The following is a 22343-nucleotide window of genomic DNA, read 5'->3' as shown; positions in this document are numbered from 1 at the left end:
ATTATTCAAAAAGAAAATTAATTAAAAAAATAAAGATATCCAGTTCAAACTCATAAAAGACGTGGTAGATGGTCTTTCTAGTAAAGTGTTAATTTATATACAGGTCAGATAGCTTGATAATTTAGCTACCTTAAGAAAATGATCTCATTCAGCAAGGTTTGTTGTATTCTGATCTATTTCGATAAAACTAATCCAAATTACATTAGACAACAAAATAGGATATTGTGATCTTTAAATAAAACCACTTCATTAGATAAGCCTTACTTAACTGTATACATTCTTGAAAATGAATGGTTGCGCAAGATTGATTTGCTACCACAAGCCGTGTTTGTCTTTATAAAGACAAATGTAAATCTAAAATATTGTTAACAATATCACATTGTGTAATTTAAAAAATACAACCTAAGGGCGCGGAGTTCTAGGGTTTCGAAGACGGATTCGTGCTATTGAAAGTAAGAGAAGCTCCTTAGTAATACAGAGTTTTGATATTACCATATGCAATTTCGTACAAAAATGCTTTTAGTTATGGCATATAATGACAAAAGAAGCTTTGAATATCACTCAGAATTATATTCTCTCAACATTAACGTTAAATTATTTTCTTTTTTTTCTATGTTTGACCTGAAGCGTTTCCATCCTTGATATGACATACCAGGATACTTGTGGTGATTAGATAAGAGCTATTACTGGTATCTTGGCAATCAATCTAATTTTACAAACACACTTTTCAATTTAATGAGATATTGTAGATTCCACCATTAATGATTTTCTATGACTGTTGTATGTTTTGATAAAGATCTTGTCAATCAACCTAATTTTACAAACACATTTTTATAATAAATTACATAGATTTATTAATATCATTGCAATTAGACCATATGCTTAATACCACAGAAATTTCTTAAATATTCATGTTTATGTTAGGGGGGATACGTTCTGGTAGATTACCATGGTGATATGTGTAAAATTTTACATGTGTAAAATTTATAAAAAAAAAAAAAAACCCTAAAAAGACACTTAGGATTTAAACAAACGCTACATGTATTAAAAATAATTGTTGCGCATTGATTCATATTTACACATTTTGTATATCAACATTAATTTGACTATATCTAATGAATATTACAATAATGTACAATTGTTTCCCATTATCTTCATATTATACATTTTTCAAAATGGTGATTTATTGTTACATAACGGGTATCAGTGAGTGAACTCAATTACACTGAAATTATATGTCATGCTTACTACCCTATTCCAATTATCGTAAACGTATTTTCCGATTTGGGCATATTTTGAACAGGTTTATTATCCTACCACATCTATCAACATTTTATGGTTCTGTCAACCCGATGTTATCGCTGATTCCATTGTGTTCGTTTATACCATTTAAACATCAAGTCTGTGTTTCATTACAGGATCCTATGTTACTCAACCACAAGCCAATAAATGGGAGAACATTACTTAAATACACTGAAAGTTAGTTCATTATTCAGAAGGTGCGAAACAAAAGTAAATATTTCAACAGGGATGAAAATAAAGGAAATAAAGTAATACGTAATTTAACATCCACTTTCAAATGTATCACGGGAAATAAAAATCTTCATTTTATGATTTCGCGAAGGAAGTTCAACAACCTGCCAAGTAATGAGGAATCGTAAACACACCTGTATCTATCCCTCTGTGCTGATCTCCGTGAGAAGCAAACACTCAAACAGTTCATCTGGTTCCGTACTGCTAACGACATTGCATAGTTAATATGCAATAATTTAATCTGATCCCACCCTGTAGACTTCTTACGCATTTATTATGTAACGAACGAAGAACATTTTTTCAAAGTTCATTATACCGACAATTGGCAAGCTAGTCGACCTCCTCCCATTATGCTGAACACTAAGCTGTTGTAGAAACTAAGCTTTGTAGACTTTGCTTTGCCTCATGCAAGGGACATTGCTACAGAAATGAAGACGCTTTGAAGAGGAAAGTTAAAATATGTGAGGAGAAAAAAATAAAACTTACGTAGGTTTTTCGTGCACATGCTGTGCATAGCAACGATAATTTTCAATGTCGTCTTTGAAATAAATATATCAATACTTCTTTGCAAAAAACGGTTGCTAGTTGTTGACCGCAATATTTCCCGGTCAATTACATAGAAAGTAAGGTGTACCTCAGGATTAAGATACAACTCAATTTCTATTTTTGCGGAGATGTTGTTTTTGTGATTGGACGGAACATTGCTAATATCGCCAAAATTTGATATGTGAAACATTGAGAAATGGTAAAACCTGAAATCCATATCGGTGGTTTTTAAAATGCAAATTATTTTGCTTGTGTTATTAACCGTAGAGATATGGATATGCATGTATCTGTCAGACGAATTATTGAATACACACTATGAACTAGGAAAGATTGGTCACGACCGAACACAAATACGAAAATAATCCGATCATATAGTGAAGAAAAGCTAATATACGTATATATGACAGTAGAGATATGACTTTTAATGTCACAGACTGATGCGATAAAACAATTATTTGATTAAGAGGTCGGCGACGCACAATTGTGAAAATGAAATAATAAAAGCTGTACAGAGCGGAGTGGGCCCACCCATGATGATCATTTATTACGTTTGAGATTCACAATGTTATCAGATAAATATGGTAATAATATATGTCTGCCTGATAAACAATATGATATTTATCAACACCATATATCACAGCCAAATATTGTTCATATACGAAATGAACACCGACCATATGAAGAACCTTCTTCATAACGCTAATTATGATAGATACATGTATCGTCGCTCTCACAACCGAGAAAGAATCGTTTGCTTCCCCCGTAACAACTTCTCAATGTTAATATTTCCGCTATATTGGTCTATTATGGTTCCAATAGTTTGTCTAATAGTACAAGTTTTGTAAATTCTTTGCATCACAAATATTTTCTTTTTCGAAGATATAGGACACCTTAATCAATATAACAGGGCGAGGGTAGTGTGCCGAATGAGCAAATGTAAATACAGAGTCAGGCGCATTATGTCTGCCGCAATTTTGTTATAGTACAATTTATATCATGTTAATATTGGCGTTTCTTTCTTACTGCTTTCCTTTCTTATTCAAACGATTGATGTTTTCTGATGTATTCATAACGAGAGTAAAAACTTAAAAAATATGAAATCTGTGAAAGCTATGTTTTTCGCGTTTTATTGATGAGATGGCAAAGACTACATTTCCAGAGGTTTTTTGTAACGGACGCTATCAAGTGGTGTATCTGCGTGGTACCTATGTGAGTTGAATATCGACAATATTCGGAAGCTGTTAAGCACCAGCCTGTTTCCCTATATAGAAAAAGATAAAAAGAAAATGGAAAGCAATAAAAAAAAGTTTACAGACATGAATACTTATGGGAAAGCTAATATGCTTGGAATTATCTTCGACCGGTGAGGTTGTGTTGAAAATTACATAATATAGATATTTGAGGAAAAGATCAATCGAGGCAAACATTAAATCACCTTAAATGGGTCTATCTAACCTTGCTATTTGAGGAAAAGATCAATCGAAGCAAACATTAAATCACCTTAAATGGGTCTATCTAACCTTGCTTCACGTCAAACTTATTTGCAAAATAAAAATGATATAGGTTATACATATTCGTCAGAGACATTAGGCAACGGTAAGTCTGTGATGACGTTGTTCATACAAATTACCACTAACTCATTACCATGATGGCGAGTTCAAATATCTATGCAGTTGAGGGTGATTACCGTAGGTCGGTGATTTTCCTTTGAAAACTCCGGTTTCTCTCCACCCCACTATTCTAGGACGTCCTCACACTTATACATAAGTATACTCCCACACTCACCAGAGACGATATTTTCCTACCGAAACACTAAGATGTTCTATTTACATATTAAATCTAATATTAAATAGTGAATATAGTTTTTTATATATTTATCATTTAAGCATTTGATTTAAAATTTTACACTTAATTTCATTGGTTAGAATACATGTATTGAGATAAGATAAGATACACGGTATATTGTATAAGCGGCACAGTCATTGGCCAAACTCAACTACTGGCTAAGATATCTTTGTGCCAGAATTGAATTTGTTTTATTTCAAAATTTGTAAAGGTACGGAAAATATGCTTAATTAGTACCTCATTGAGTTATTCAAATTAAATTACAAGCATTTTTTCTAATTATATTTTTTATTTATGAAGTTCAATAGACAAAAAGACTCACATTCTTTTTATAGACGCTTCGCCTTTCGTCTATGAAGAAAGTCCTGCTGTTTTTGCCTTTTACTTCATAAATCCAAACAATGTTGAGAACAATGTTTTAATGATAGTAAAAGCAGAAAATAGATATGTTGAACCACTATATAATAAATCAAGGCACTATCATATTTCACAGAAATGTGAAAAAACACAAATAAAACAATGCTTACAGAGAGGTACGAATAGGTCGCATCGTGGGGCAATGGAGCATAGAATATTACATAACGCGTTTAGTTCTTGGCTGATGGAAATGAACACCGTTGATCTATTTGTATCACACAACATACCAATTTTACCCAAAACGAAGTGATGGATCGCAACTTGTCTAGTTACATATTGACTCACCTTTGCTTTGTTGATATACCTCACAATGAACTCTTAATTTGCGCTAATCATATAATGACATCGATCCAAACGGCTTGTCTTTTTTATCGATATAATCAGGTTGTTGTGGAACACCTACCTGTTGTTTCTTATCGATAAATATTTATCACTTCTAAACACAATTAATCAGGTTGTTGTGGAACACCTACATGTTATTTCTTATTGATAAATATTTATCACCTCTAAACACAATTAATCAGGTTGTTGTGGAACACCTACCTGTTGTTTCTTATTGATAAATATTTATCACTTCTAAACACAATTAATCAGGTTGTTGTGGAACACATACCTGTTGTGGTCGTAGACTCGACCATGGAGGCTATAAGTCCAAGGACAACTACACGTATCTCCATTTTGTATAGTTTGTTTACGTCTGTTAATGGTGTTTTGCCTGCAAAGAAAACAATTATTATAGTTGTAAGTATGAATATACGTTGTGAACAAAGTATAGAGAAATTTACATTTGTTATAATGCAAACAACAAAACAACTGAATGCAAATGATATGGTGAACCGAAAGGTTTTATGGTGAACCGAAAGGTTGACATTCAAATATATTACTAAAACTGTATTACAACAACTACAGTTACCAATCACTATCATTTTGTAATATGCATTGTACAATAAAAACTATTCTAAATGGTAGCTAATCACCCAAAGCACGTCAATCTCGTGAATAGCAATCTGGAAAGACTATCATTCAAATGTCCATAGTCACTTTACTAGATTTATTTAGTGGTGTTATTAATATTTATGATTCATACTTGATAATTTAATTAATTAAAAGTAAATAAAGCAGTTATCCCCAAGCCATTAAACAGTCAACACTATATCCATGAAATCTGTTCACTACGCACAACTGAAATGTTACAAGCTTATAAAAATATCATATTTTACTTAAATGGCATAATTAATAACATGTAGAGGATACCTATGCTGGTCATCGCGTTATCGACTTCTTCAGCATTTAATACAAAATACATACATGTATGTATTCCCGATGTTAATCTTTAAACCATGTATATTGCATATTTGTCATATGCATATTAAAGATTTACTTTTAATTACGACACATCATATTGATTCAAAAGCGCTTGTTTGTACCTATAACTAAGGAATGCCCCTGATAAAGGTTACATTGACCAATATTATTGAAATACCTGGTCTCCAATGATTGGTAATTGTTAGTACAACATAGTGTGAGGCAGCAATTCAGACACCATTCGCATATGACAATAATGAATGTTTTCTTGCCACGTTGTATAGTTTTTATTTAAAATATGCGTTACACTCATGAAACACTGTAGAAAAGAAAGTAATTGAATTTCTGTCGAATTTGGTTTTGTTGTTGTATTCATAAATGAATTATGTATGAGGCATATAGTGATCAATAAACTTCCAGAAAATGTCACGAACAGACGAAAAGTAGTGTAAGCGATAGAGTATAACCGACAAGAGGAACACATAGAGTGCCGCTGTTTTTCAAGTTAAATGTTTATTTTGAACATACCGATTGAACACTCTGCATTCACTATCACTGCCTATACCTGAAGGATAAAACACGGTTTATTTTGAGATATTTCTTGATTTAGTCTAATTGAAATTTAATGCGTGTTATGATTGGTTGATTGAGCAAACCTGAAAGTCTGAAGAAAGACCGCCGAACAATGATATAATTATCGATATATTTACTGTTGTCTGCGCCACGAAGCCCGCAATCTCACACAATGGCGATGGTCTGGTGATGAAATTTCATATGAATATATCGCTAACTCATACTTATTTTTAATTCGTCAATTCATATCAAAGTAAAAGCCGTTGCTGACGAGTGAATAACTGAAACCCCTGACACTAAATAATTGGATAATCGTGATTCATTTGAATTAGCATAATGTTACATCCTCAATACGAACTTACTGGAATGCTGCTGACACAAATTTATGAAATAATTCTTATATCATTTACATAACACGGGTTCACGATTACAGAAATACACACAAATATGTTTACAACGCGGAATTGACTATTTCGGTTTTTTAAATAATTGCATCGACTGTTTGATGTCATTGAACATCAACCTGAATAACGACCAAATCCTAATCCTATTGCTATTGTAGAAATCGTACATTAGATACGTTTCGTACAATATATATATCGTCCGCCGTCATAACTCAATCGCGATTGACATTAGTTTTGAACGATACACCGGGTGATCTCAATGACATTGACAACTCATGGAATACTTTCTTCTATATCTGGATTGTTTTAATGAATCTTTCTCCCCAGTGTTGATTTTTATTCAACAATGAAAAAGAACATTTATCCTCAAGGTCAAATAGCCGACCTTTACGGATGCCGTAATATCATAAACGTATGATGAACGCGGGTTCGAGGCAGTTACCATAGACAGTTATGAGTTAGACGCGGGCTCGAGGTCATTTTGTCCCCGACGTATAACCGCAATATTGAGGTATCCATGATGTTTTGTGTTATGTGTATACCAATGCGGGATGTCATATCATAACTTTCTATTTCACATTTGTTATGTATATCTATTTTACCGAAGCGATCTAATCATTCCTCACAATTTATCAGGTTACTTCTGACAATATGATGTACTATTGAAGACCGATTAATCTATTGGACTTCTTCCCAGTAACAGCTTCATTAGGGCTTACAAAAAGGACCTTGAAAGTCGATCATAGATTATAGCATGAATAACTATACGCTATTTGGAGCAAAAGTAATGGCGACATGGTAAAAACAGTATTCAAGTGTTGCACATATTTTCATAGAACGAATATACTTACCCGGCCTACGTATACTATACCTTTCGGCCGGGTACGGAATGGTGCCTATGTGTCCTAGTGGATCACTGCCTCCGAAAATCACTCGGGCATACTTTTCTATACTTTTTTGTAGGTTTCAAATTATTTCATGCGTATATATGCATTTATATATCATTTTTGTCCAAAACAAACATCACAAATTTTCTTAATAGCTATCGTATCGCTCACGAATGCACAGTGTGTAGACTTAATTTCCGAAAAGACCTTCAAATGTTTATATTTACATTCTGAGTGTTTCGTCACTATATGAATCAATAAACTGTCGAAAACAAACATTTGCCTATGAAAACACTTCAAATACACTATGAATACAACGATTCTCGCGCATCGATCAGCTGATTTCAAACATCACGTCAGTTTCATATCAATGAAATTAGTCCTCCACAATATTTTAATGTATAATCTTTTTTTGTTTCCTGATATAGAATCAACTAAGAATTACTATAATAAGTCAATTAAATCTTATTTTAACTATTTATATTTCTTGTTTATCGTTTGTCATTTTCACAAAAAAGGTCGACCGGAAGGCGGAAGCTTGAAAACACGACGTTGTGGAACGATTTCGTCATCCAGCTGTTTCGTTAATCTCGTTTCTCGTTCTAAATGGGTGTCATAATTTTAAATATGATATTATAACCTTTCAATATTTTTATTTCATAAAATATTCTAATGTAAATATATGGGTTGAATGTATTTTTTTTCTATTTTTCATTGCGGCTATGAATAGCAGAAGTTATCTACATGTCTTCCGAGGAGCGCTAATGCGAATGAGGTTCATATACGTTTAAGTACTCATGTTTTAAATGATGTATGTGTGTATGTATAACATTAACTGCTGATAACACAAAACATTTTTGTATAAAGCAACTTATACATATCTTCATCTTTTGTGTACATCGAATTAGAGAGTTGCTGAAATGTTAAATATTTGCAATAGTTATTTCCCTCACAATGGGTCTGCTTCACGTACAACATGATTCCTGATAACCTTTGTGCGGGAACATTGTTTCTATTGGTAATAAAATGACTTTAAATCACGTTATCGTGGGATAACGTCATTTTAGCGGGAGAATTACAAAGTGCAACTTTCAATCACCACTGGAGATACTATAGTCCCGCACAAACGTTATCGGGTATTATGTGGTACATGAATTTGTCCCATTGAGCTGCTGTATAAAGTTAATTTGGTTTGGAAGGAAATAAATTGAATTGCAAACCATTTTACCCCTTGTGTCCACTTGACTGCATCTTACATACCTCCGACTGATGATTAAGAAGCGGAGAGTTATCGACGGAATGATGCGCACCATCTGTCCAAATTCGTGCAGAATTGCAATCGTGCTGTCAGCGAAATCTTAATATGGTTTGTTTTAAGTATAGGTTAATAGTGTATTAGATGCTGCATATCAAAGACAGGTACTGTCTGCTACATGCGAGAATCGACAGTAACAAACAATGTCCGCCATTAAACGATTAGTCCATCAAAGCTTAACGGCACCCGGTGGAGATACAGGTGAAATAGACCAGAGAAATGTAGCCCTATTGATCCTAACTCCCATGCCCGGATTTGGCCTCAGATCCTGTATTTTACTATTGACAATCTAGACGCAACACGCATACGTATGTATCCTGTCAATACACACACCCTTTGACATATTAGAATTTTGTACTTTTATCATTGTGATTTATCATTAGTGCTCTGTCTTGGTGCAAAGGAAAGGCTCAGCAGGAGAACGTTTGACTAACTGCTAAAAGCAATGTAATCTTGAATCAGCAATCCATCGTCTGATTTTTTCGTCAGGTATTTCTAGTTTACAGTATCCGTTTATTTCCTTCAGCGGAAACATCCATGGACCTATAGCATAACATGCTTTATGTCTTTAAGTGTAGATTCGCATGATACACAAAACAAAGTCTATAATTTCATAAGTTGTCGAAAAATATAATATTTTACTAACGATATGTAGACATTATTCAATAATGTTGCTTCTATACTAATTTAATTTGTCAGTTATTCTTGCAAACGATAAAAATGAAATTATAATTGTTATAATGGTGAATGAAAAACACTTTGTCTACCGGGTGTCTGTGTAACGTTTAGGTGCACCAGATGAATATCCAACTCCGTTATAGTTTCATTGGTTCATTGTCCACAATAATCTCTGTGATCGATACTCTTCAGCAACAACCTAAATATCACTGATATCGATGATGTCATTAATGACGTCAAAATGGTTGATTATGAAATTATAACCGTAAACCTTTTTTTATTCTAACATGTGGTTTCCATAATATCTTATTCCGCACTATTATAATTTTTGATATGGAAATTAAAATAAAATAAAGTCAGGATATACTTTCTAAAACACCATGTACAGCATGAATTACGAAATGATATATAACATTATCAAAGATATGTACGCGTTTAGATCAGTATAGCATCATAAAAATTATTGCTACTAAACTACAAAATGTAGTTCCATAACTTTGTTACAATGTTACAACGCGATGGGCTAAGGGAAACCTTGTGTCAGGGGAAAACCTATGTGATCGGACAGTTGACCCTTGCCCTTGACGTCCGTACCAGGAATCGAACTCCGACCGTCTAAGTGAGATGCTTATCCACTACACCATCCGATCACCCAAACGTTTAATAATTTATATCTTCATGCATTATATGTCAAATCGGGACGTTAATCGATATATAATGTGTATAAGTTGTGTAATATAACACATTATTTTCATTATAATCTGACTTTTTTTAGTTCACGTAAAATGCGTTTTATTCGGCGTGATGAAAACAACAAAATTCTGGCAATGAGATATTTTTCAAAACAAAACGGATTCGTACACATCTAATTAGTGTTCATAAGAAGTATTGATTGAATAGAAGGCACCGTGTGCCTTTATAAGATGTTTACAGCTGATAAGGGCTGATAAGTCCTATTAGCACTGACTTCTCCACTCATCAGCACACCACTGGTATCTGATGCGTGAGTTATAGGAAAGACAAGATCACTTTCGATTTAAGACGATTTCACAAATTAACCTAGCCTCGCCAGTGGGATTAACAGAACACATCTGCGACCTACTTATCAGTGGAATTCCTCCAGGTACTGCTCTGTTCGATCGCTACAATGTGAGATGTTTTGTTGTTTTTTCCTGGATAAGATCCACATCGATTAATTCGGTTAGAGTGTGCCCTGAAACTTCTGCATTTTGATATGCTCTTCAACTTTTTACAACAACAAATAATAACTTTCATTTTCAAGCATTGTTTTTGCTTCAGAACTTTATATAATAATATAATTTACATAACGTTTGAAGTCTACGACATACGGTTGAATAAGACTTAAGTATTACAAGAATACTTTATGATAAATTTTAAACTACTCACCTAACCTTACCTCCGCGTCTCTATTTTCCCTTTCTCACCTACTATCATATTTAATTTAGAGATTCGATTTGTTCGTATCGAAAAAGAAAACACTCTTAGCGTATATAAGGTAGAATTACTTTTTGTGATATCGTACTGATCTAAAACGCATTAATTGAACTATCATATACACACAATTGTACACAAAAGGATGAGTTTACATCTATCGGGAATAAGACGCAATCGCAAACAGTGAGATGGGTATGTTTAATGCTGAATGGTTCGATCGAATGTTAATTAATTATTCACCATCGCCATAAAGACTGCATTAAGAAACTAACTGAATTACTGGCCGGAGTTTTATGTGAACATCGCGGTAAAACAACTTAGCAGCCATTAGCATGTCAGCTCCGAACAGGAAGTACAAAACGAATCATAATTACGTCTCCTAGATAACGATTGCGGAGAGAAAGTTTCCGGAAAACCTGACAATTTTTATCTCCCGTTTATGATTTTCATAATATACTTACAAAGACTAGAGGCCGATCGAAAGTTCATTGTTCATATGTGTGGCGTTGATTAGGCTTCCGAGCTGGCAGGTCCTAATTATTTTACAGACAGAGCTACTACAACTTTATAGCCATAATCACGATAAAACTATCAAGGTCACAGATAGGTCACGCACATGACGTCATGTCTCTTTTGGCTTGTACATTTATATCAATGCATGCATTTGCAAGCGTTTATGATATCATGAAGAGCACTTTCTATCACATATTTTATCTTAATGATTTTGAAACTTTAATCATTTGATATCGATAGAACTTCTTGATTCATAAATATGCGCACTTAAACATATTTCTGTGTTGATAAACATTTCAACTAATGTTTACTTCCAATCAATAACCCATCAATACACTAAAACAGAGCCCTGCTTTATAACATGTGTTACCCCTCCTTAATTGAAGGAAATGCGAAGTTTTGACAAATAACACGGTATGTATATATATATAGTTAAATTGATGTATAATGATTGAGTCGCTAATTTCCGTTCACTTGTTTCGACTAATTAGAAAATAACAAAGATAATTTAGTCACAAATCATACCATAATAATAAAAAAAGGATGGGAATCTAATTGACAAGCAGGATATCTGATGCATGGTGAATTTAGGTACCATATATTTATTTTATACAATGATATTGGAAACACCCTTTCCTGGTTTTAAACCTTGTTTGAGAAGGAGTATTGCTAACATCTGACTTCTTAACAAAAAACCTGAAAACACCAATAGAGAACGACATTTTTCGGTATTTCAATAATTAAAAAAAAATCTTTATAATCCAATATGAACCATTAATTACAAAATTTATCAAACTTAAACAGTAGTTTTGCACGTTGAATTGAATCTATGTGACATTTACATGACATGATATATATAGAATTAACTTACCTTGGATGAAAATTTTTCTGTTCCCTCACTGAACTCTTTCAGTGTAGGCGAAAATTCCAAATGTCAACATAAAGTTAATGTCCAATGTTATGATCCCTCCGATACTCGCCTCTGTTTACACCTACAGTTCACGTCCGTCCGAACATGCATACACTACATGTACATCGTATATATCATCAACAGGTATTTTAACTAAGACGTATATGACTTACCTACAAGTCCCAGTCACAATGTCGGAGCTGCACCTACTAAAAACGTACGAAATACGATTGCGAAAGTTTCGATAGGCCTCGCACAGTGTCTTCACAGTATTAGAGGTCTCCTACCAGAATACCGTTACATACCAGAGACAGTGTTTCAGATTCGGGCAGACATTGATTTCGGTTGGTGGCTTAGCAGTGGATATACGGGACTACTCGTGAACCAGGCTTGTTGTCCTACAGCAGGTGGTAACGCGCCTTTAACCGATGGACAGCCAAGTGGTTAATAGAATTATCAATAACTGTGAAATATCACCAGTCGGACTACAGAAAGCTATAAGGCATCAATTTGTTACCTCAACTCTGTATCACTGGAATGAAACCACGATGAATTTGCCGTGTAAAACACACATATATTCACTAAAACACTATTACATTTATACAATCGACGAAGCTTGAGTAATATCAAAGTAAAATTCACGAAACGTCCTGGAGGCTTACAGATGTGATTAATTCCAGGAATGGTTGTAAAAGGATATTTAGACTTGATTGGGTTTTTTCAATGAATGTATAAGTCTAATATCAACGGCATTCCATTAATTTAATCAAAGCACAATCTTATGCATTGGGGTTTTGATTTTACGAACGCAATCCTTTCGTAGAAGGGGAATGGTTTTTGGATAAAACAAACAATACAAAAAATCCTTTTTAGTGTGATCATTATATCGCATCACAAAACAAATGTTCAAATTAAGCTTGATAACGAATAATGCTTTCAACTTTTAATGACTTTGAAAAGTTGTGATGTTAGGTTTCATTTCTATCCCTTTATTAGAAAAAAGTGACACTTGATCTTTATCAGAGATCTATGGGACTACATGTCACGAAAAATTCTTCATTTGCATCTTGAGCAATCTACTAAATAGTGTTGGTGAAAATGAATGCAATACATGTGCATCATGGGAGATGACACGGGGGAAAGGTAAAGGTCATTCATGGGTGTGGCAAGTATGTCAGGGTATGAACATGCGCACTTGACAGAAAGGTACAAATTAGATATAAAAGCACTCATCAAACATAACTACCAAAATTCTTGAAATCAACATGAAACACTGACAGCGATACTATGGTTAGAATCAATACAGAAAAAACGTAGCAATAAATAATACCGTTCCTTTAATCCAATTGATAAGCGACACAGTTTGTATGTGATCATATATGAAAATAACAATACATATTTTTATTACTTTCATTTCTTACTTTTGTTTAATGTCTGCCATTGTAGACCTTTTGATATTCATACTTTAAAGTGTTTTCTCGATGGATTTTCAATATTAAATTAAAAATCTAATTAAATGAAAATTAATCAATATATATATGACCCGTTTACATAGGCAATATTTCTTGACGGGAATTTCACGTGAAAAAAAAATCACTTGAATTTATTCTAAACCGGGGCAAAAAGTTAATTTCACGTGAGCAATTTCACATGAAATCCGCGTGAAGAACCTTTGTTTGTGTACCGCTACAGTCGTATACAGACGAATTCTCTACGTGCGAAACGATGGACAATATAATGTTTCTGGAGTGGATACATAACGTCCAAACAAAACGAAAGTATATATGCTCTTATTGGGTAATTATTACATACGTAGTTTTTCATTTTGTAACTTCTGTTTTCAAAAGTTCCACAAGGTTATAATTGATCACTTTTAATGTTTCCGATTTTGGCTCTTTTTGATTCCGTACATACAACCCCCTGGCATTCCCTCAAAATTGCAATTCTTTAAAAAACACTGAAAAACAAGGCGAAAAAAGATTAAGATAAGATAAGTTTCCATATTACTAGAACACACTTTGTAACAATAGGTAGTCTACGTAAGGTAAGATACTATTCTTATAAATTGTTTCATACCCCGTATTGATTATATATTGAGAGTCCGTTATAGAGTATTTCTAGTCTCCCTTATACCCCGAGGAATGTAACTCTCAGTGACAGCTTGACCCAACTTTTGCATTTTCCTCGGTTTCTTTATGATTCATGTACATTTGCGCCGCCTGGTGGGAGCCTCCAGCTTACGTAATCACTAAGGGTGGCCATTTTGTTTTATTTATTGGTCTCTCCCTCATCCTGAATGAGTTTGGCCTCCAAACTAGCCATCAGGCGGTTTTTTTACCTACTGCGGAAGAACCATGGCGACCGGAAACGTATCGACCAGTTGAGCGATCGTAGATTTATACTTTGACTTTTCTAGGATTGTTTGAAAGAATGATGATCCCCGTAAACCTGTAGCAGACAAAACGCAGCTGGACAGTTTGTGTAATGGTCGGGAAGCTATGGGGACATGCATTTCAATACAAACTTGTTTTTCGGAAAGATGAAAAGTCCTTGCCATCTGTATAACTTTTAACTTAACGTATTTTTTCATGAATCTCCATAATGATTGTGTTTGCAAACCTTGAAATCGATCGTAAACATGACTGAAACACTTATACTATAGACCAGCTTTCTTTAGCGTTGGTTTTAGTTTAAGTTGGTTTAAAGTATTGTATCAGTATAGTTAAGGCATATACCGTTTGGACATTATGAAATTTTCCTTTTTTTATTTTATTTTGCAGCATTATGAATTATTTGTAATATATTTATCATAGGTTTTCACGTATGGTATTTAATCAGTGTTATTTAATTGGATATGTTAGAGGGTTATTCCGTCTCTGCATAGTCCAGAGTTATATCCCTTGCCGGGAGGTATTGACTCCGACGGCATTATTTTGCGAGCGAAACTCATGTCATTTTCTCTGGAATCTATGCCGTTACGCTTCTCAAACACATGACGTCAAAAGCAGTATCTACCCTTAAGGGCAGATAACTCTTCCATATGCAAAGACGGAATTACAATAGGCACATGCGCAATTGAAAGAAGGAACTTTTGTCTGTACATCCTCTTTCAGAATCCTATTTGGTGAACGTTATCATAACTATACTCTCGTTCATGGAACCATATGTAACCAAAATCACTCACTGCAAGGATATGTTAAAAATTTGGACAATATTTCTCTTACTTTTGCCCTCTGGCTATAGAATTAATAAATTAATCAATCATTCAATGTTGAATTGTTCACATCAAATAATAATTGCAACTAATAATTTGACAGCACGCAGGTCATGCAAATGCTTATACATTTTAATAATACATGTTTTACGTTTTATATCAACTAAACCAAAAGAAATAAAACGTTTCTAAATAAATAACAGACAACCTCAGAAAAAAGGCCCCTAATTATCACAGTTCAATAATTCAACATTATATTTTAAGTGATGGAAATGGTATACACGTGACTTTAGCCAACCTATTGCGATTACTTCAGTGTGTAACTCCAATGTGTTGTTTAATGGTTTCACATTTCGGTAAAATCGTATAATTGGACTATGTCATAATAAACTTAGTTTGATAATATCGTGTCGTTGTTTTTATTATAAAATCAAAATTTTATCAAATTGAATGTTTACGGTATCAACGAAAGACGGACAAGCGAAATTAATTAAGTCATAATTAAAGTCTCCTGACTACATAAATCTGCATTTGACCTATAAGAATCTGTATTTGACAGTACTCGCTATTTACATTGTACGTCGTTACACAGACAAATACATTTATAAATGAGAGGACTGCATTCCTGTCACGTCATGATGGAAATTTATTTGGAAATCAGGAATTTTTTAACAAAGCTCACCCGGAAGATGGGTTTCTGGAAAGCAATAAGATTACGCGCATAATGGTGTAAAGTATATATGAATCATGTTAAGTACGGTTTTTTTCATGAGTGAAATTACTAATTGGCAATATGAACAACATCTGAACTTGAATGATCATAAAACAAATTCACAGAAATGTAATTATATTTTTTCGACCGATGAATTTTAGTGTTCTTCACAAACCTAAGAAAAGCTTATGTGTTACATTTTTTTAAATTAAATAATGCATTGTTTTATTTTCTTTGATCCAGGTATCATCCTTCCTCACTTGTACCGAAAATGCATTGTTGGGGAATGAAAGCAGTTTCCTAGACTATGAACCCTAATTCCATTTACGAAATCATGTGAACTTGTTTTCTTACCTTAATTAAACTACAGAACAGAAGATTGATCGTCCCTACAAATGTCTTAATTCTGTTTTTCTGAGTAATCAATCGTTTAAGTTCAATAAGTGTGCGCGGCTGTCGATCCGGAGTTATCCAGAACTGTGCCAGTCGTTGGGTCGTTTGAAAATGATATATCAGCAATATCGAAATTATTTTGTATGTCTCCTTTGTACCGAACAGTAAATGCTTTCAATGCATAAATACACAATACATTTTCCAATAGGATATGCGAAGTCGTGGTAAAGGTCTATCCAATTCATCTCATCATGTCGAGATGTCTTCGGTGTGTCGGCGTAGATAGCGACCTCTCGAATACAAAACGATCTTAGATCCATCTAGATATCGATCATCAACAGATCGATAGATGTTGATAAATGAGGGGGATGTATTAATACACAAAGACCATGGTCTTATCGCAGCTTCATGTGGAACACACTTCATCTAAAACGCTTTGATATCAAATCACTCGACATGTTATTGACCACAAGAAGATTCGGTCGCTTAGAATCATCCCAGTATACCTCATCGACCGCGTTCACGGAGAGATGTCTTTAAATTTCGTTGACTATAGATCTGTTATTTTTGCACTCAATCATTTACGAAATCGTTCTCGGTTTTCCCCTTTATTTAACGTTAATTGGTATCAATTATTGATTCAAATTGATTGCGCAAAAATAGCATACATTAAAATGAATGTCTTATTGGTAGAATTGAAAGGGAAATATATATAAACAATATTGTTTTAAAGTCTTTGTGGGAATACAACATTTTCTTTCCTTTTTTCAATATCAAAGCACCCTGTTTATGATTCATCCCCCATGTTATTCTTTATCAGATCATTGCGTGACATGTTTCTGCTGAATTTAAAGTTGTATGGTGTGTGACTTGTATTTTTGGCATAGAAAAAAAAATAATTAGAGTGTTTCTACAAACTTTTCTCTGCCTCTCTATGTTTAAAAGTTTCGATACCTACCGTCTTTTGTAAAGTTCGTATTCGCAAAGTTATTAAACAATTAAATTGAAATATTGATTTTTAACGTGTACACGTTTAAAATAGTTCGGAAGTATCCGAACTGTTCCGATCTATTCCGATCTATACGTGTATTACCGATATTGACGACGCGATACGGCTCGGGAGGTTCAGATCTATACAGACATCGCCGATGACGGTTAGGTGATGCAACCGGGTTTTCCGATATTACCCGAAGGTTTGAAACATGGCGTTGACTATGAACATGTGATATTTCAAGCGACATTTACCGCTATGTCAATAGTATATTGGTGATTTCATGGATCTGAACCATCATACACAAGCATCCGTATTCACACATGGTATGTTTTATGAGGATTCCTGATGTTGAAAATTACAAGAAATACAACTTAAACAATATGTATCATAGAAGAAGTAGATGGATAATGAACGGTTTAGAATCATTAGTCAAAATACTCCGGTATATTACTTAAAAGAAACAAACCGCACAATTTCCAAAAGATGGCATATTTAGTCCGCACAAGCGATGTGCATGTGGTGACGGTTGTAACAGTATGACATTGTCCGCTGGTAAGTGTTGAATTATAACTGATCTGATATTTTTTTTCTTTTCCTCGAATGGCGCAAGGCATTTAGCTACTATGACGCTTCCTGCTTAAAAATTCAAAAAGTCTTTATATCGCCATGGCTGAGGAGGGTTTGAAGATACGTGAATTATCTCTGGTATTCCTACATCATTAAGGAATAAAGTCATTTGAATCGATGAAATATCTTTTCTTTGATAACAGGGTAAAAACAGTCTATTATGATTATGCGGCAGAGTTTGTGTATGTTTTTGTTTTGTGTGAGATGTCAATATACTGGAAGCATTGCCTATCCCAGCTTAGAAGCGAAAGTTGATGAATTATGATCAATCATTGAAACATTTATTAATCTTTCCTCATCAAATTGTACCATGTCTATGCACTACCATAATTCTAATTCAGGTTTTGTTACCACAACAGGAATGGAATTTTGTTAAAACATTTTTTTCTAATCAATAACACTTCTAAGCAAATCCACTATGTGATGCAATGATGCAGTCATAATCTGATTAGATGCTTTGATCATATTCATCCCATTTGTAAGATGGTGTTTCCACAATATGTTTCAATGATTTGTTACTATAGAAGGGAACCAGACTAGTTGTTCTTGTTCCAAGATTTGATACGTTTTATATAAGCTTAACGTTCAATTAACATTAAGGTTACTTAAGGTTAGTGCAGTGATGCTTTTTAGACCGCAGTATTTCCTTGTTTTGCCATGTTTGTGTGTGTGTGTGTGTGTGTGTGTGTGTGTGTGTGTGTATGTAGTTTATTAAATCTCTATTGTGATAGTAGAAAACGCGTTTATGACGTTATCCGCCTATCATATTTTGTTATCAAATTTAAAAAAAAGATTTTCTCCGATCGTCTTCTTTCAAATTAATCACATATGCGCCTGCTCACTGTTTTCTGACACGAGGTATTACTTCATTTTGGAATCATTCATTTAAAGTTAATATTAGCGTCTGTGATGCATCAATGGCATTTTTCTACAAACAAGTCTTTCAATTTTAAAGTATCACTTTGTCCATGTGTGTGTTCTTAGCGATCACGTTGTACTGTAAGCTCTCGATACCTAAAATCAAAGCAATTTATTTGATAACAAAATTGATACCTTTGTGTTTAATGTACATTACATTAAAGATATACAAAGGAATTATACTTCAAGTATAAGTGTTATCGCAGCGATATCAAGTAAAAGAAAACGTAATGCATATGTTTTTTTTATTTATCCATTTTTTGTATTTCTTTTTAAACTGCAAATGGTACGCCTAATGAAGTTGTTTCATATATTTTAGTGCTATATCACTGAAGCATACCGCCGAAGACACCAAGCAACACACCCCAACCAGTCACATTTTACTGACAACGGGCGAACCAGTCGTCCCACTCCCTGTTTGCTGAGCGCTAGGTAGGAGCAGAAACTACCACTATTATAGACTTTGGTGTGTGTCGGCCAGGGGACAGAACCCAGAGCCTTCCTCACAGGGGCGAACGCTTAACTCAAGGTCAAAAGTGAGGCGGTGCCAAGGGAGGCATTAGGAAAGATAAAGTCAGTTAAGAAGAAGAGAAAAGATAAGATCCTAAATTTAGTTGCCTTTTACGATCATGCAATAGGGACAGCAGGTACAATTCTAACGCCCTACTTAAAAGGTCAACAGTTCTACTAAACAAGAAGACACAGCACGAACATACCGCAGGCTCCTAAAACACGCATCTCGCACTACACACATGCCATACGCTGCATACATGGGAGGCCGTCCTTACATGACCATAGCTGTTAATAGGACGTTAAAATAATCAAACGAACAAACAAACAAATCAACAATTTGATCGACTTGCCATCTTTCTGTTGTTCTTGTTCTGTTGGGTTTTTTTTTTTTTTTTTTTTTTTTTGCGATTGAACAAACAAATAGAGTTTTTTCGGTAAACTACAATTATTTAACAATTACATGAATTTTAAACAACCTATGGTATAAAACTATTTAGTCGACGTAGTTACAGATGGCGAATTTCAAAAGAGGCAACATCTGCGTTCTCTTGTTAATTTCTCGTGTAACAGAAAACACTAGTTTCCAATGTATATCAACATAATTTTATGTTAATAATGTTACAGTCAGAAAATATCTTTCAAAAATATCAGTCAAAAAAATATGTGGATTACTCACTACATTTCACATCCAATTACGTTATCAAATGTGTTCATCTTAATGCTACATCTTGTTCCCATTAGCAGATCTAAATCATTAACAATTTTATAGCCTTTGTCATCTTCATAACTGAAATGACGTAAGGTTATATTTACGTTGCTCTTCGTATTACCGAAACAGACATTGTAATTTCCGCATTCGTATATATCATCGCCATCCACTCTTTGCGCTCGCACACGCACTTGTACCTATTATTGTATACGTAGTATATGTCGGAGCACACACAATACAAAACGCAAAAAAAGTCAACTGTGGTACCCGGGCAGTTTATTTTTTTGTTCTATATCTACAGCTGATGCCTGTGAAAACGACATCGTGAATTATTGTTATTTTTAGAGTTGAATTTTAGTGTTAAGGTATAAAGCTTTAACTCCTTTCAAAGTTAACGTACGTTCATTGGCCCAGTGTTTCATCACCTTTCGTAAGTTGAGGGATTTTCATAACTTAAACTTGTCCATTAGAAAAACAAAAAAAACGTGACAGGGGATATGGGGATATGTTAATGTTCAGAAATTTTATATGGTTTCCTATATACAGTTTAAATTATAAAAGGTTATCGCTAAGGCAGGCTTGCCTGTATTTTTTTTATCAAGCAATATCTAACCATTAATCACACACATTTTTTTCGATTATTTGATTATCTAATGTCTGCATCAACCGCCCCTACCAAATATCATTGTCTAATGCGTATCACACAGTGCGAACACGGAAAGGTCTGTTGAAATCTATCCAAAGCTGAAAATAATAACTTTCATAATTGCTAACAATAAAAGCAATTATATAACTAATCAATTACCGTTAATGTCAGAACACAGAACACAACGTTTAAGTAATTTATTGAGTTTTATATTTTATTGAAGTTTTAAGCAACTTTTGTTGTATGAATACCAATCATTTAGCATTTATCAATGCAATTTCAATTCAAAAATTGAAGATGATAATTATAAAATTTTATCAACACACTTTAGCTGTTAGAAAATTCACTCGCACTTAAAAGTTATTATGCTTAATGAATAATGCATGTTACCTCAAAGTTAAAAAATATAAAAGAAATATTGGGTAACATTGCACACTTTACACTTTCAGACTATTTGTGAGTTTTGATACACAAATCTACACTCGCTTACCTTCTTTATTTTGTTAATTATTTTTTTTCATTCTTATCATTTCATTATTGGGATGGTAATCTTTGTTGTCCTACTTTTACTATTGGTCTTTTTTCTTTTTCTTTTAATTAAGTCTTGTATGTGATATTTTCCATACTGCGACTTCCGATGTAAAAACAAGTCAGCGGAGATTATCTTACACGTAAGATGATTGATTAAGATAACTTTTCAATATGAGTTCGCAGAGTTAAGCATTTATGAATTTACTTTGATCGCAAAATTTGCAATAAGAAATCGCATAGCAAAAAAAGTCACAAAGCGTGGCATTGTTCCCTGTACCCCTGCTGAAAACCCGCATATCATAACACGCTCATAGTCGTTAGCAAACGGCACAACTTTTGCACTTTAGAAGTTACAGCGGGAATGAAATGAAAGGCTAATCTTGTGATTTACTGTGTCAAGCATAACAGAACAAACATGAAATATTAAAAATGTCGTCGATAGTATGAGGCACAACTTGAGTACTGACCTAAGAATTAAACAGTTATTCAGTTGTATTCTGTAACCCTTGAGAAACGACTTTCGTGGGGGATAAAAACAATAGTGAACATCAACCTGGTTATATTTGACCTTTGAATGTGAGAAGTCCATGCAGGTTTTCTTCCATAGTCTTTTATCAGTTCCATGATTAAGATTATTTTTTATTTATGAATGACTTAGTGTCAAGACATCAAATCCAATTTCGAACCTTATAATGACCATTCATG

The 22343-nt window shown here is 33.8% G+C and overlaps 1 protein-coding gene across 1 annotated transcript in view; it reads right to left on the bottom strand.

The window, feature by feature from the left end:
• The window catches only part of LOC138307513 (cadherin-89D-like), a 30628-nt gene extending 17848 nt beyond the window's left edge, over positions 1 to 12780 (bottom strand). Inside the window, 2 exon segments of the mRNA XM_069248302.1 lie at positions 4955 to 5056; positions 12687 to 12780. Of these exon segments, the coding sequence (XP_069104403.1) occupies positions 4955 to 5018 (64 nt within the window). The 5' untranslated portion in view covers positions 5019 to 5056; positions 12687 to 12780.
• Positions 12781 to 22343: the final 9563 nt, after the last annotated feature.

Source organism: Argopecten irradians, chromosome 14 (genome assembly GCF_041381155.1).
Source record: "Argopecten irradians isolate NY chromosome 14, Ai_NY, whole genome shotgun sequence".
NCBI lineage: Eukaryota > Metazoa > Mollusca > Bivalvia > Pectinida > Pectinidae > Argopecten > Argopecten irradians.
This window is presented reverse-complemented; position numbering and strand designations above follow the sequence as displayed.